Genomic DNA, 12,967 nt, shown 5'->3' on the forward strand with positions numbered 1-12,967 from the left:
CTGAAGAAATACTGCACTAAGTTGATTCTAGGTAAACTTATACTTCTGAGGAAAGCTCACTCCCCTCAAAGGTATTACTTCAAACTGAGAAACTGTGGTAGGTGCTTAACTTTTTGAATCACTTTGATAGAATTATAATGCTATTGACACCATGACTGCTTTTCCATCTGGGTCACGTGAAAGATTCACCAATTAATAACATTTACATGATCTAGGAACATTGTTGTACGCAGCAGGTTACAACAAGAGAATAAAGGAGTTTTCTGTTAGAGTCTAGGTATTGAAAAATACCTTTGAAACACTTCGAAACAGTGAACTTGGTCCCCACTTCCAGTGAAGAATGGTGTGCCTGAATTTCAATTTTACATTTATCTTGAATATTTGCAAAAATTTGCACCCACCATGTCTAAGAATGGCATGCAGCTTTTTCAGGAATACTTTAAAGTATTTCCAGAAGAGAACAAATTATATACTTACAGCACGGGGTGTTTGGTTTGTTCACAAGTTGTGGGAATTCAAAAATGGTTGACACTTCTAGCTCCTGGTTTTGACTGCGTTCCTCTTCTCCAGTCTGGTCAGCCCAAACTACTGATTTTTGCCTTTGAATCAGTTGCTCCACCTCACCATATTCTGTCTCAATTAAAGCATTTGACAACCCAGCTTCTTTCAAAATCAGATACTGCTTGCGAAGAACTGGAAGCAAGCTATTTAGTACTCTGTAAAACAACAAGAGGCAAGACAAACATGAATAAATCCAACTCATCTGATCTTTACTAATACTGCTGCCAGTATTAGTAGTACAGATGTTTTTACTGCACTCCCCTGCCCTCAGGCTCTGCTGTGTAGTTTACATTTGGGGCATACTATAATACTAAGAGGAGATAGTCTTGACTAGGTAGACCAATTTTTCTCCTCAGCAAAAAAAGTTTACGAATTCCAATCCATGCACAGGAATTTATCAGTGGACTCCATTACAAGACTAAACCATAGGTTCATACTATAGCCAAGGAGATGTCTATGTAAAAAAAACAAAAAACAGCAACAACAAAACAATTTAACTACAAACAACATGGGGTTTTCAAAGTTTTGTTTTCCATTTTTCATGTTTGTGTATTTGTTTTTGTAATGTTTATGGCAACAGCCTTTTGTCCCAACTATGACTAAAAGACGGTTGTTTCATTTTGTAATGATTGTTATAACATTAATACATATATTTACTTAACATATGTGATTGTTTCCCCTTCCGTATCTTGCACCCTGGAAGGCAGGCTCAAACAGTCTGAAGAGACTGATAGAAACAGAGCTGATGTTTACTTGCCAGGTTTTTTTTTTTTTTCAGTCTTACTACCTATGCATCAGTTTAATAGTAAATGTTTCAATATAAGTAAAAGCAAATAATATCTATAATGCAGAAAATTAAAATGAATAAAAAAATGAATACTGTTCAACACAGAAGTGGAAAATATGAGACACCCTGGCCTATTAACAAGTTGTAAAAACTACGCAGAGAAAGAAACAAAATAGAAATACTAAGTGAAGGAGAATAGTTGTAGCGTCTGTTAAACTGGAGTGGATTGAGCCCAAGATTTTTCAAGTCACTGTTTTCTGTATCTTTCTATACAAGAAAAAAAAACAATGCTAACTGAAAGAAAAAAGTTTCAGAAAAATTCTGTTTCTAACTAAAACTAAATTCTCAAGATGTGCATTCAGAGGTTACAGATGTCAAACTGCAGGTTTTACCAGGCCTGCTGTGAAACCATACTTACTTTTCTGTCTGCTTATAATGCTGATCTTGAAGGGACACTAGTGATAACATATGCTCAATTTGTGCTTTCAGGTCCTTAGCTTCTAGGTTTAAATGGCAACACTGAAGATCTTTAGATAGTTCCTTAGGAAGACAGCAAGAAACAATAAACAACTAGATATCATCTTTCAAGTGAGAAACTCAAATTTTACCTTCAAAAAATCATATTAAAGTTCCTATACTGAAAAGTAAAGATAGAATGGATCTACATTATTATTTATTTTTATGGTATTAAGTACAAACTGTTTGATTTTTATTTACATACATCAGTATTGCTTTGAAGATTTCCTTTGACAAATCAATGGGTGTACTGTAATTACCTTAAAAAAACATATATGCCTGTTGGATTCTTATTGTGTGCATGAATGAAGACAGGCTTGCCTCTTTCCCTGTGTACTTGCTGCATATCTGTATTTCAGTGATGTTGTCTGGGGCAAGTCTTTACTATATTCAGTCACCTTTCTGACGCTAGTATCTTGTTTGAAATACCTTACAAATTCACTTATTTTAACGTACCAACATATTTTAGCATTTCCAAGTTAATTACAGGCATTAATGTGTATGTCTATACATGTATGCTCCATTATATGACTCAAAGTATTCATTGCACACCACCATTTGAGCCAATGTACTTCACAGTTGAAACCAAAATGTAGGCATGAACAACCCGCTGCCTTTCTTCACCTCTTCTCTTCCACATACTTCTATTTCTTCACTTCTACCGGCTTTGGTCCTCATGTGAGGCTGAACCAAACTGCCTCTACTTACTAAAACCTGGCAGAGAACTTAACACAGCTTATCACTTCTTTCTCCCTTACCATCTAGCACCCTAAAAAAAGTCAAAAAACAACTGTTTTTGCCCAGGCTAAAAGTTAGGTTGTCATATGCTTGGACAGCCTCAGGAGTTTAGAATAGAACTGCAGGGCCAGAAGCAGAATCAACTATGTAGCAGCTGTCTGAAACACTCAGCCGTATCATGGCTGTTTACCTTTAACATGCATTTTTGTAGGTACTAGTACACTTTGATGAACAAGGAATGTTTGTATGAACAAAGTACTTTTAGTGCAGAAGAACCAAACCAGTTACCACTAGAACTTGAAACCACCACATAAGTTAAAGCTGAAGTCATAAATGTGATTGAGAGAGAAGAAAGAGATCAAAAAGAAATTCTTAGCACCAGTCACACGTTCACTACAACACGAGATCTGCTCTTAAAATGAAGGCATTTTACCTTCGGAATACTCCCATCTTGACCCAGGAGGCGCATTTCGTTTTCAACTCGATGCAGCCAATTGCAATTTTCCTCAAAGCGTTCCATCTCCTCCTCTTTCTTCTTCTGCATGTGTGCACAGTAGGTTTTAAGTCTTGCAAGCCTATGATCCCGCTTACAAGTAGCCTAAAAACAAATAAAAACTGTGTTTATGGCACCACCTTTCAAACGATCCTGTGTAACATCTCTATACATAAAACCAATTCTGTACATACATACTTCATGGTACATAAACATGTTACATATTTGACCTGCTTAATGCAAGTTAAGTAGTACATTCTCCTTATGGGCTTTAATTATGTTTAAAAGTTTCCACACCTTTTCTCCCTGAAAACCTAAGAAAATAGAGAGTACAGTTATTTGATTATTCCTTTCAAGAGTAATACATGGTTTTTAATCGTTATCTGTTCTAGGCCATATTTATCTCAAACCAGAGAGACTGGAAGACTGCACATGCACATAAACAGAATTCTAGATACAAGATAACCAAATAAGTTTTAGTAACTCAAGCATCAATATGATGAAGGAATTTTATCTGCTTTGTTTTCCTAATGCAATATGATCTAAAAGAAGCCCACTGAAAGATAAAATATTTGGCAAATGGAAAACCCTTTATCTTTAAGCATCAGGAGTATTCTGATGCTTCTCTGAAACCTGTCAACAGAAAGGTACAGAAACAGAAAAGCAGCCTGGATATGAATTAAGTCCTAAATACAACAGAGGAGAATCACTCTAATTTGTGAGGGCAGTTTTAACTTCTGGTATACTTTCTAAATTAGGTCACTTTACCTGAAGTAGTTGTAGAGAGTAACCACCTCAGATAGCATTCAGAGTTCAACCTCAATTAAAAAAATGCAGTTCAGTAAACTTCAGTTAAAAAAAATGCATTTAAAGTATATTCGCTACTCCAAATCAAAGTGAATATACAGAAGCCAATTAGTTTTTTTTAAACACCTATACAAGCTATGTATCTGCAACCATATAGTTCCAAAATTAAAGTCTGTAAGTGGTAACTTCATTGACTAGAATAGTTCTACTTCTTTACAATAGCAGGTCAAACTGGTTCCATGGTAGGTGTCAAAAGAAGTATGAACATAACTTCCTAATGTTGCACAAAACATCAGTTGCTCTGATGTCCTTCTGAACATACAGTTGAAAACAGCAAAAATATATGGGGAGATGCAGAATGCATTTCCTAAGCTAATTTTTTTTGAAATGCTTACTTCAACAGCTGGTGTGACAAAGACAGAACCAGCATGGTAAAGATACCTGAACTATGTGTGAACATCAAGATCAAGACTAGACTCCAGGCAGAATTTCATTTAGAAGATAAGACAGTCTAAAAAACAAACAAAACAAAAAAAAAGATGACGGAGGATCCAAAGAAGATGAAGTCACTTAGTAAGGGGTCAACTCCTTTAGTGAAGTTGCCCAAAGAGTTAGAGTGCCAGACTAAAGTTGCCAATGACCACTGGACAGTTCCCTCTGTCCAGCAAGGCCAGCGGACAGCTTTCAAGACGACTGAAAGAAAAATCCAAATGCATTGTTTTGCATACTTGTCTTCAGCTTTTACATGGTGCAGGAGAGGTATTATGAATGAAGGTGGTATTTATGATATCCCACCACTTGATGAACCCTTCCAATATGTTCCCATCAATAAAGGACATTCTATTACTGTGCTGAAAGAGGAAAAAAATGGTTAAGCATATTAGCTGTATCTGAGCCAGAGCACAGCCTCTAAAACACATTCTCCTGGCCCAGACACTTGGCTCTTACTCAGATTCACAATTGCCTAAGTCACATGAGAGAAGAAAATTATCTCCCAGACTGAAGAATTGGGATATATTCAACAAGTAGTTTTAGGTTCAGCATGCACAACTGCAGTGAGTAGAAAAATTGAAATCAGGACAGACAGACTGCTTTCCAGGAATACTCTTGTTCATGACAGTTAAAATCACAATAGAGTGTCAGAAGCGATTTTAAATCTTTTTTTTTTTTTTAAAGCCTCTCACTGTAGCAGTTTTTGCCATGCCTTTATAAAGAAAGACTAGAAAGAAAACAGATTGCAAGACCCATGCAGAAAGCATCAAGATAAACTAGGTTAAAACTGAGCAAAGACCTGCTTAAACTCAGTGAAATAGCTAAAACACAGAGGCACAGGTTTATACGTTTATGTGCTGAGAGACATTGTTTGCATATTCTGCTACTGGTACAAAGGCTTTCTGGACAACACTACCACATACCTAGCAGGGAACAGAAAGACAACATAAACATCAAAAGAGGCAACAGAGGAATTAGGCAGCAGTATGTAAGCGGTGTTTTGAGTACTCAGTGCCCAAGTTCCAAAAAAGCTTAAACTAGGTGCATGTATGTGGGAAATAGAATGGTCATCCATTATTGGTGCAGAACTGAACTTTACAAAGCAGTTTTAACCAATTCCTTGTATCAAAAGAAAATTTGGAAAAAAGGAGATGAAGGCAACTCATACATTGTTTTTTCCTTCTAAAATTACCATTTAAGATAATGTATTCAACTGATGTGTTTCAAGTGTAAGAAAGAGTTTCCTTTGTGTTGACTTGCCTATCATCATTATTATATCTAGTTACTGAGCACGAACCATTAAGTGTCAACTTCAAAATGCTTTAGAAGTAAAACTCGTTCTTTAAAAATTAATATTTGAGAAATACCCCTGTAGCCTCAGTGTATTTTAGCAAGAGAGCCCAGGGGCATTTAGGAAAACAGCACATGTGTAAAAATGCATGGAAGAACAGAAGCATTATAGTGCACAAGGGAAACATGAGCAGTCACTCTGATAATCAAATGACTGGATTCCAAATTAAAATCCAATTTGTTCCAACAAAAGTAGTCTCAAAAGGACATCAAGTTTTACCATTACAGCAGCTTACTCTTGTTAATAATTCATGTATTGTACAGTGACACTTGACTCTTAGTACATTGCATCTATAAGCTAACTGATGGAAAAACCAACAGCATTTGAGTGTAGCACACTAGCATTCAGCACTAGTTTTATCAGCTCATGAGAAACATTCGTATTTAAGTGTGAAGGCATAACCCTCCTAGCAAATATGTAACTGTGCTGCACTGTAAGCAGCACTTAATGCAGCACAGACCATACATTTTATGCCACACAAACTCTGGAAGTAGAGTTCTAGAACACATTAGTCACTTGAAATATCTTCATTAATGACAAGCAAAAAATGTGACATATTTTCACTTTGACATTTATCTAAGGACCAAATTTCATGTGAATCACCATGGAAAAAAATAGTCATATGGCAAACCATCATTTTCAGCCAAATGCAGACTGTTACTATGATTAAGCAAAATCAGCCCCACCCTCAAATTCATACCTACATAAAACATACATTCTACATGAAAAAAATAAGGGACTGTATATACCTTCATCTTTGAGAAGTACAGCATTGAATGCTCATGTGTAACAGCAATAGTTAGTACTTAGTTCCAAATTCTTTTCAAGGCAATGAAACATGATTTTGATTCACATGCCCTCAAGCAGACAGCCCAAAGTCTTCATAGTGACTACTGAAAACATTAACAATAAGGACCTGCCTCGTTTAGCATAAGCTTTATGTTTTTCCTTATGGAAAGGATCAGTCACAACAAAACTTTTTCTTAACTTGAACACTGGTTTTGGACACAGGCATGATGAGTCTCCCAAGTCAGGTACTAAGTAGCCTTATATAGATTTGTCATAGCTATGTTGAAAGTTTTCAAAATTAACAGTAAAAAGCACATCAACATTTTTTGTGTGATATGGAAAGTAAAAAAGTATACATGACACTAATACATTTTCTGTATTGATGTTCAAAATGTTTTCCAAGTGATTGCCCCTGTGCCCCATTTCAATAGTATAGAGAAGCACTAAGTTACATAAATACTTCAGCAAAGGCCATATATTAATATAGCAAAAACAAAGATGCAAACAACTCACCTTTTCTACTCTTTCTTCAGAGCACATTAGTTGGATTTGTTCATGGTATTGTTTCTCATAATGTGTTTTCAGTGCGTTTACTTTCAATTGCATTTCCAGCTTTAGGTATTCTTTTCTGATTTCTTCACGGTTTGCAAACACATTTTTAAGGATTTCTTGGTACCTGTTAGAAGCAAAATATCAAAATGAAGAATATCCAATTAGCTGCTTAGACTGTCTTTTTTTGCAGACCATCCTCTACATTGGATGTAAAGTTGCAAGTCCTAGCTAATAAAATAAAGAAAATAAAGACAAATCAAAGTTTGTTATACCACTAAAGAGTTTCAGTGCTTCACTAAATGTTTCATATACTCCAACTAGAAACACCCTATGAGATGTATAAGGGGGTCACTAAAAATAAACCTTTTATTTATGAAGACAACACTGAGCTTCGAAACAAAGACTTCTCTAACCTCTTCACACAAGTATTAGCTCTACCTCCAAAAGATACAAAAAAGCTGCGTTCTCTACTTTGTGTAGTGATTTATTAGACTGCTGTTGCCATAGACACCTACGATCTCCTTCAAAAAAAAACAACACCCTACTCTCCCTCAAAAAAAACAAAACACACAGGATCTTCATTTGCTCAGTTTTTCCTCAAGCTCCATTGTACAATTTTAGTCACAAAAGGACAACAAAATTCAGAACATGCATCATACTTTAACATTCACTAGGCTAATAGCGGGAAAAGTGATAGATGGTAGTTAGATATTCCAAGGAGACTGATGTTTACGGCTGATGTTTAAATGGTCTCAAAATCTGCTTATTTCTTATTTATTTTAAGATCTTTAGATCTTCTTATTTCAATTTAAGTGAGAGTAACAAGCATAAGGAGAAAGCCTAGAACCATTACCATATTGTAATGTTAGTTTCAGCAGTGGTACTTTTTTGCTTTACTCCTGAATACTGAAAGTACAGTCCAGAGTAGTCCAAAAAGATATCATATGCCTCAGAAATGACACTGTAAGAATTCTTACATAAGAAGGCACCACTTGACATGCATATGTTCTCAAGATGTGCAAACTTTGAGATTGTTACATAGCATTTAGTATGAAATACCATAAAACAGCACAGACTCCAGTAGAAAGCAAGTTGAAGATACATTCTTGCCATATACTTCTTGCCAATGTGTTTCAGAAGTAGCAATTTATGTCATAATAAAATGTCTGAATAACACCAGGTGTTTTATTCTGTTATTTTATTGCTTGCATTCAAAAAGAAAAAAATCATTCTTCTCTATAGTTTCAGGAAACTAATAGTTTTGCCCCAAAGTGTCTATTGTATTGGCATAAAAGATCTGTACTAACACGCGCGTGTTAAAATTCACTGCATATATGTTTGTTTATTTCTTTAAGAACTAAAATACTCTTGATGCAGAGAATTACGGAGTTCTTACCCTACACTTTTACCATCGATACAAGCATTCACACTGTGAGTGAATACTTGCACAAGTGGCTGGAGAATTTTTTCCCCCTCTATAGTATCCATAGAAACATGGTTGCTCCCATCTGCTTGGGAAACACAGTAATTGAGAAGTGATGTTAGATCCTCTATTTCCATCACAGTAAAATCCTTGGCATAATTTAAGAGAGGCTGCAGAATAGGCTCACAATCCATACTCTGTCATTGTTACGAACTATTACCAGTCAATAAACTCTTTGTGTCCCAGATAGAGTATCAGGTACAGAAGCCTTTGCAAAGCTCATGCCTTGACCTGGATTCACTTTCTCAATAATCCTAATTTTCATGGAGTCATCTTTACCCTTCTTCACCTAAAAATCACAGAATGATCCTGTAAGAACATCCAGGATAAGAGTACATCTCTGGACTACCTAGTTTTGGAGAGCTCACGGGCCTGTAGGTGGCAGCTCCAAAACCAGTGTGCATTGCCTACCTCAACAGGCTCAAGACTTGAAGGTCTGGCAGACAACAAATCTCCAAGCTCTACTCAGGTGGAGTGGGAAAGACATCTGGGTTTGGAGAAGCAACTAATTAGTGAATCTTGTCCAGATCACACTGGAAGCAGAAGTCATAGAAAGACATACTGAAACACTAAGCTGCAGTAAGTCTTTCTACTCTGTGCCAAACAGAAGGGAGAAAGTAGCAGAATACTGTCAGAACCTGTAAATCAATGTGGGGTAATCAATTGATCATTCACACTCTGAGTAGGATCAACGTGAAAAGATCCTTATCAGGAAAAGAGTGTACAATCCACTTTATTGCCAATTTCTTGCATGTGTCTCTATGATTTTTGTTATGTTTTGGAATATCCACTTATCAACATATCTTGGCATGGAACATATCCAGAACATTCAAGAAACGTTGTAGAGACCTTGCCCTCAACTATTTCTCATCTCACATAGGATGAAAAAGCTCAAATAACCAGCAATTAAATTAACCTTAAAGACTCATACTATATAGAAATATGCAGAAAAACTGTCAGAAGTATCAACTTGACTTTGAAACTTAGTTCTTTTGAGAATGCAGTTTTCATAACCTGAATGAGAGGTTTGACACCTTGGAGTGCGTGTAGTACTAACCTCAGTTAGAAAGCCTTTTGCCCAGAAGAGAACTGCTGGGAAACCAAGTCTGACACATGGAAGAAAATTGACTTCAGTCCCTTCCTACACTGCCCCAAATTGATACGATATCATTACTTGATGAAATAATAATTATTTTATAATTTTGTTAGGCTTAACAATGAAATCCTCATCATGCAGTTCTACTGCTTACTATGCTCTAACAAATTTTTTCAAGTACTCTGAATTTAAGGATATGCAAATCTCCCACAGACACAGACAAGAATCACCGTTAGTATTTTTGCTACCAAAACTTTCCTGAACACTAAATTTTCTCTAGTAGGACACAACCATATGTGCATACATACACAATTCAGTTTTTTCTAGTTCTCTTTTAGAAAGATAGTACTTCCAGATGAGGGTCCTTCCAAAAATGCAAGAAAAGCAGCAGAAATTAGATCAGAGCTCAAGATAACTTCAAATCATTCCGTGGTAATACTGCTAAGTATTGACTCAAAATAGGCTAAGACTTAAGACAAACATTTTTTCTATGAATAGTTCTATAAGTCATGCCAACTCCAGTTTTAAAGTGATCTTAATGCGATCAGTTTACCTTTTTATTTCCTCTTGCTGATGGTTTGAAAGTACTGCAGCATTGGAATTTTCAACACTTGCTTTCTTTTCTTCATATGCTCTCAGTTTCTCTTTCAACATTATGATCTTAAACAAAAAGGTACCTTTTAGTTAGAATTTTTCTGATTTTTTTAAGACCATCTTTCTACACATTTGTCTTGAAACACTTTATAAATAGCATTAAGTTTTATTCTTTTTGAAAAACAGAACATCCCTTACCTCAAAAGCCTAAACGGGAACATTAGGACAATACTTACCTTAAAGGTTTAAAACCATGACATTTTCTTTTTAAATTCTAACTCATAATAATTAGGATTTCAACCTTTTAACAATAAATTTTGACATACCTCTTTCTTCTGTTCATTGCAAATTTTAACGTATTGGCTTATGTGGCTGTCAAAACTAACAATGTTGCTCTTCAACTGTTAAAGAAAGGAAAGAATGAGAATTTATTAAGGTGCCTTCATGCTTCCCTGTAAAACAAATACATTATGTTTAAATGCTACATAATAATATTTGTAGTGTACTATGAGAAAAGGGATGAAAACATTCCTGACTTGCTCAAGACAACTATGAGCCTCTTAGCTTTTGTAGTAATTGGCTGCATACCCGTGGCAGCAATTTCCCTCAGAACAGCAGTAATAATTACATTTACAGATGCAAGCACATTTTGCATTTATTTAGACTAGTTTTATCATTTCATGCATGCCTTGTGAATTTCATTATAGAAGTTACCTTTACATTATTAGGCAACAAACCGGAGAAGAGATGAAATAAATGGGAACTGCAGTCAAGACTATATTATGTAAAGGAAATTCAGGCGTTACAATACAAGGGATTATGAAAAAAGACAAAACATATAGACCTCAAGTGTTGTCTGTGGTACTACAGACCAGAAGACATGATGCTGCAGCAGCTTTTCATTTATCAATACTATCTCACTGAGCTTCTTAGCTCCAGCTGAATTCTAGTTGTGGCAAAACTGGACTTGCTCTTGTACAACTGCTAGCACATCTTGCATGTGCTTTACAGTTCTTCAAGAACATAATAGTACAATACTGAAATTGGCTGTCAACTTTACCATATGACTATTATTTTTAGGTTTGAGGCTCACAAGACAAGATCTCGCAAACTAGCAGCTGCCTCAGTAATGAACACCCAGATAATGAGGAGTAGACTGCAGCAACAACCTAACGCAACAAAATTTTGAGACAAAAATGAAGTCAATTAAAATTACTTTTTGAAAGAAATAACTCTCCCTCCCTCAAGAATACATAATACTTTGACATAGGATCAATAAATATCAATATACTCACAGAAGATTTAATATCCTTTGCTCGGTTTGCATACTTAAGAGTATTATAAGTATCATCATAGAACATAGAAGATGGACTAACAGCAGCTATCATTATCGTTCGGCAATTTCCTCCAAGGGAATCTTTCAATAAACGTGTGAGCTTGCTGTTTCGATAAGGAATATGCTGTTTTTTGCTCTAGAAAGAAATGATTTTTTATGGATTAAACAATTGTATTTTACATATCCATCTGTTCGAATGTTTGTTTACAATGTCATCAACACCATTAAATACAACAAACAGCCTTGGAACTTTCCTTTTACATAAGTCATCTTCTTCGAAATTACCTTTCAAGTGGATTGTTTGAGTGTTATCTCCTGTTGAAACTGTTTAATACCTTTATAACACAAGTATTAGCCAGGTTACTTTCTGGTATCTGGATCCATAACAGTTTCTGTGATGTAAGAAACCAACAGAAAAGGTAGGCTATGCTAGAAGGCTATGCAAAACTATTTTCAGTTCACGTAATTTCATTTCACAATGATTGAGGTTGGAAGGATCTTTCAAGACCCTGCTGCTCAAAGCAGGATCAGCTAGAGCAAGCTACCGAGGTCTATGCCCAATTAGGTTTTGATTATCTACAAGGATAGAGAATCTAAAACATCTCCAGGCAACCCAAAGTTTGCCTTATAAAGGTGTTTTTTCTTTTTGAAGTCACATTTACAGAATAACCATCTCACAGTGAAGGCTGGTAAGGAGCAGCCACCTACATCAACTAAGTCAACATGCCATCGGTACAGGCCCTAAATTCTTCCTCCCACTCCAACAGGGTAGTGAGGAGAACCTTCAGCTTTTCCTGGCAGCAATAAGGGAAATAAAAGCTTTGATCATTTTCCCTGGCATATTTGAAAGTAGAAATTGCTAGCTGACCAAGGGGTGTAAGCTGTAAACACTGAACTTGAGTTTAGTAAAAGTTCAGGATGTTTTGTCATCCTCCCACACAATTATTCCCACTCTTTCCCTTGAGCTGGTGATCCAGATCAAGAGTCTAATTCACTACCATGAACAAAGCAGGTAGAAGAAGAACACAAAAATCAAATCTACACTGAGTACCACCTCTACCCCTTCAAAACAAATGCCAACAAACAGAACCCAAAACAAAAACGTCATTTCCTAATTTAATTATGTGGCTTCACGACTGCTAACGCCAGTAAGGAAGTGTTAAGAACTATCTGAAGGCAGGAAGACCTGATAGGACTACCCCTTTGACTGGACTGGACTGTTGAAGAAGTTTTGTAAGTTGATTTAACAACTCACTATCACTTAAAGGGACATCCTACTCTGTTCTTCATACCTCTGCTAGTAGCTCTCACATTTAACTAATCCAGCAGGCAACAGAACAAGTTCTCTTGAAACCCTCTGTTAACTTAGATC

General features: G+C 36.0%; 1 protein-coding gene across 4 annotated transcripts in view; it reads right to left on the reverse strand.

Annotated features, from left to right (window-relative positions):
- KIF18A (kinesin family member 18A) overlaps window positions 1–12,967 on the reverse strand; it is a 37,290-nt gene that overhangs the window by 14,269 nt on the left and 10,054 nt on the right. For all 4 annotated transcript variants that reach the window (XM_068685012.1, XM_068685013.1, XM_068685015.1 and 1 more), the window contains exons 7-13: window positions 11,555–11,731; window positions 10,586–10,660; window positions 10,219–10,325; window positions 7,048–7,210; window positions 3,036–3,200; window positions 1,767–1,888; window positions 478–716 (exon numbers count right to left, since the gene is read on the reverse strand). In XM_068685012.1, coding sequence (XP_068541113.1) covers window positions 478–716; window positions 1,767–1,888; window positions 3,036–3,200; window positions 7,048–7,210; window positions 10,219–10,325; window positions 10,586–10,660; window positions 11,555–11,731 — 1,048 coding nt within the window. The remainder of the gene's footprint in view (window positions 1–477; window positions 717–1,766; window positions 1,889–3,035; window positions 3,201–7,047; window positions 7,211–10,218; window positions 10,326–10,585; window positions 10,661–11,554; window positions 11,732–12,967) is intronic.

This window comes from Anas acuta, chromosome 5 (genome assembly GCF_963932015.1).
Source record: "Anas acuta chromosome 5, bAnaAcu1.1, whole genome shotgun sequence".
Taxonomy (NCBI): domain Eukaryota; kingdom Metazoa; phylum Chordata; class Aves; order Anseriformes; family Anatidae; genus Anas; species Anas acuta.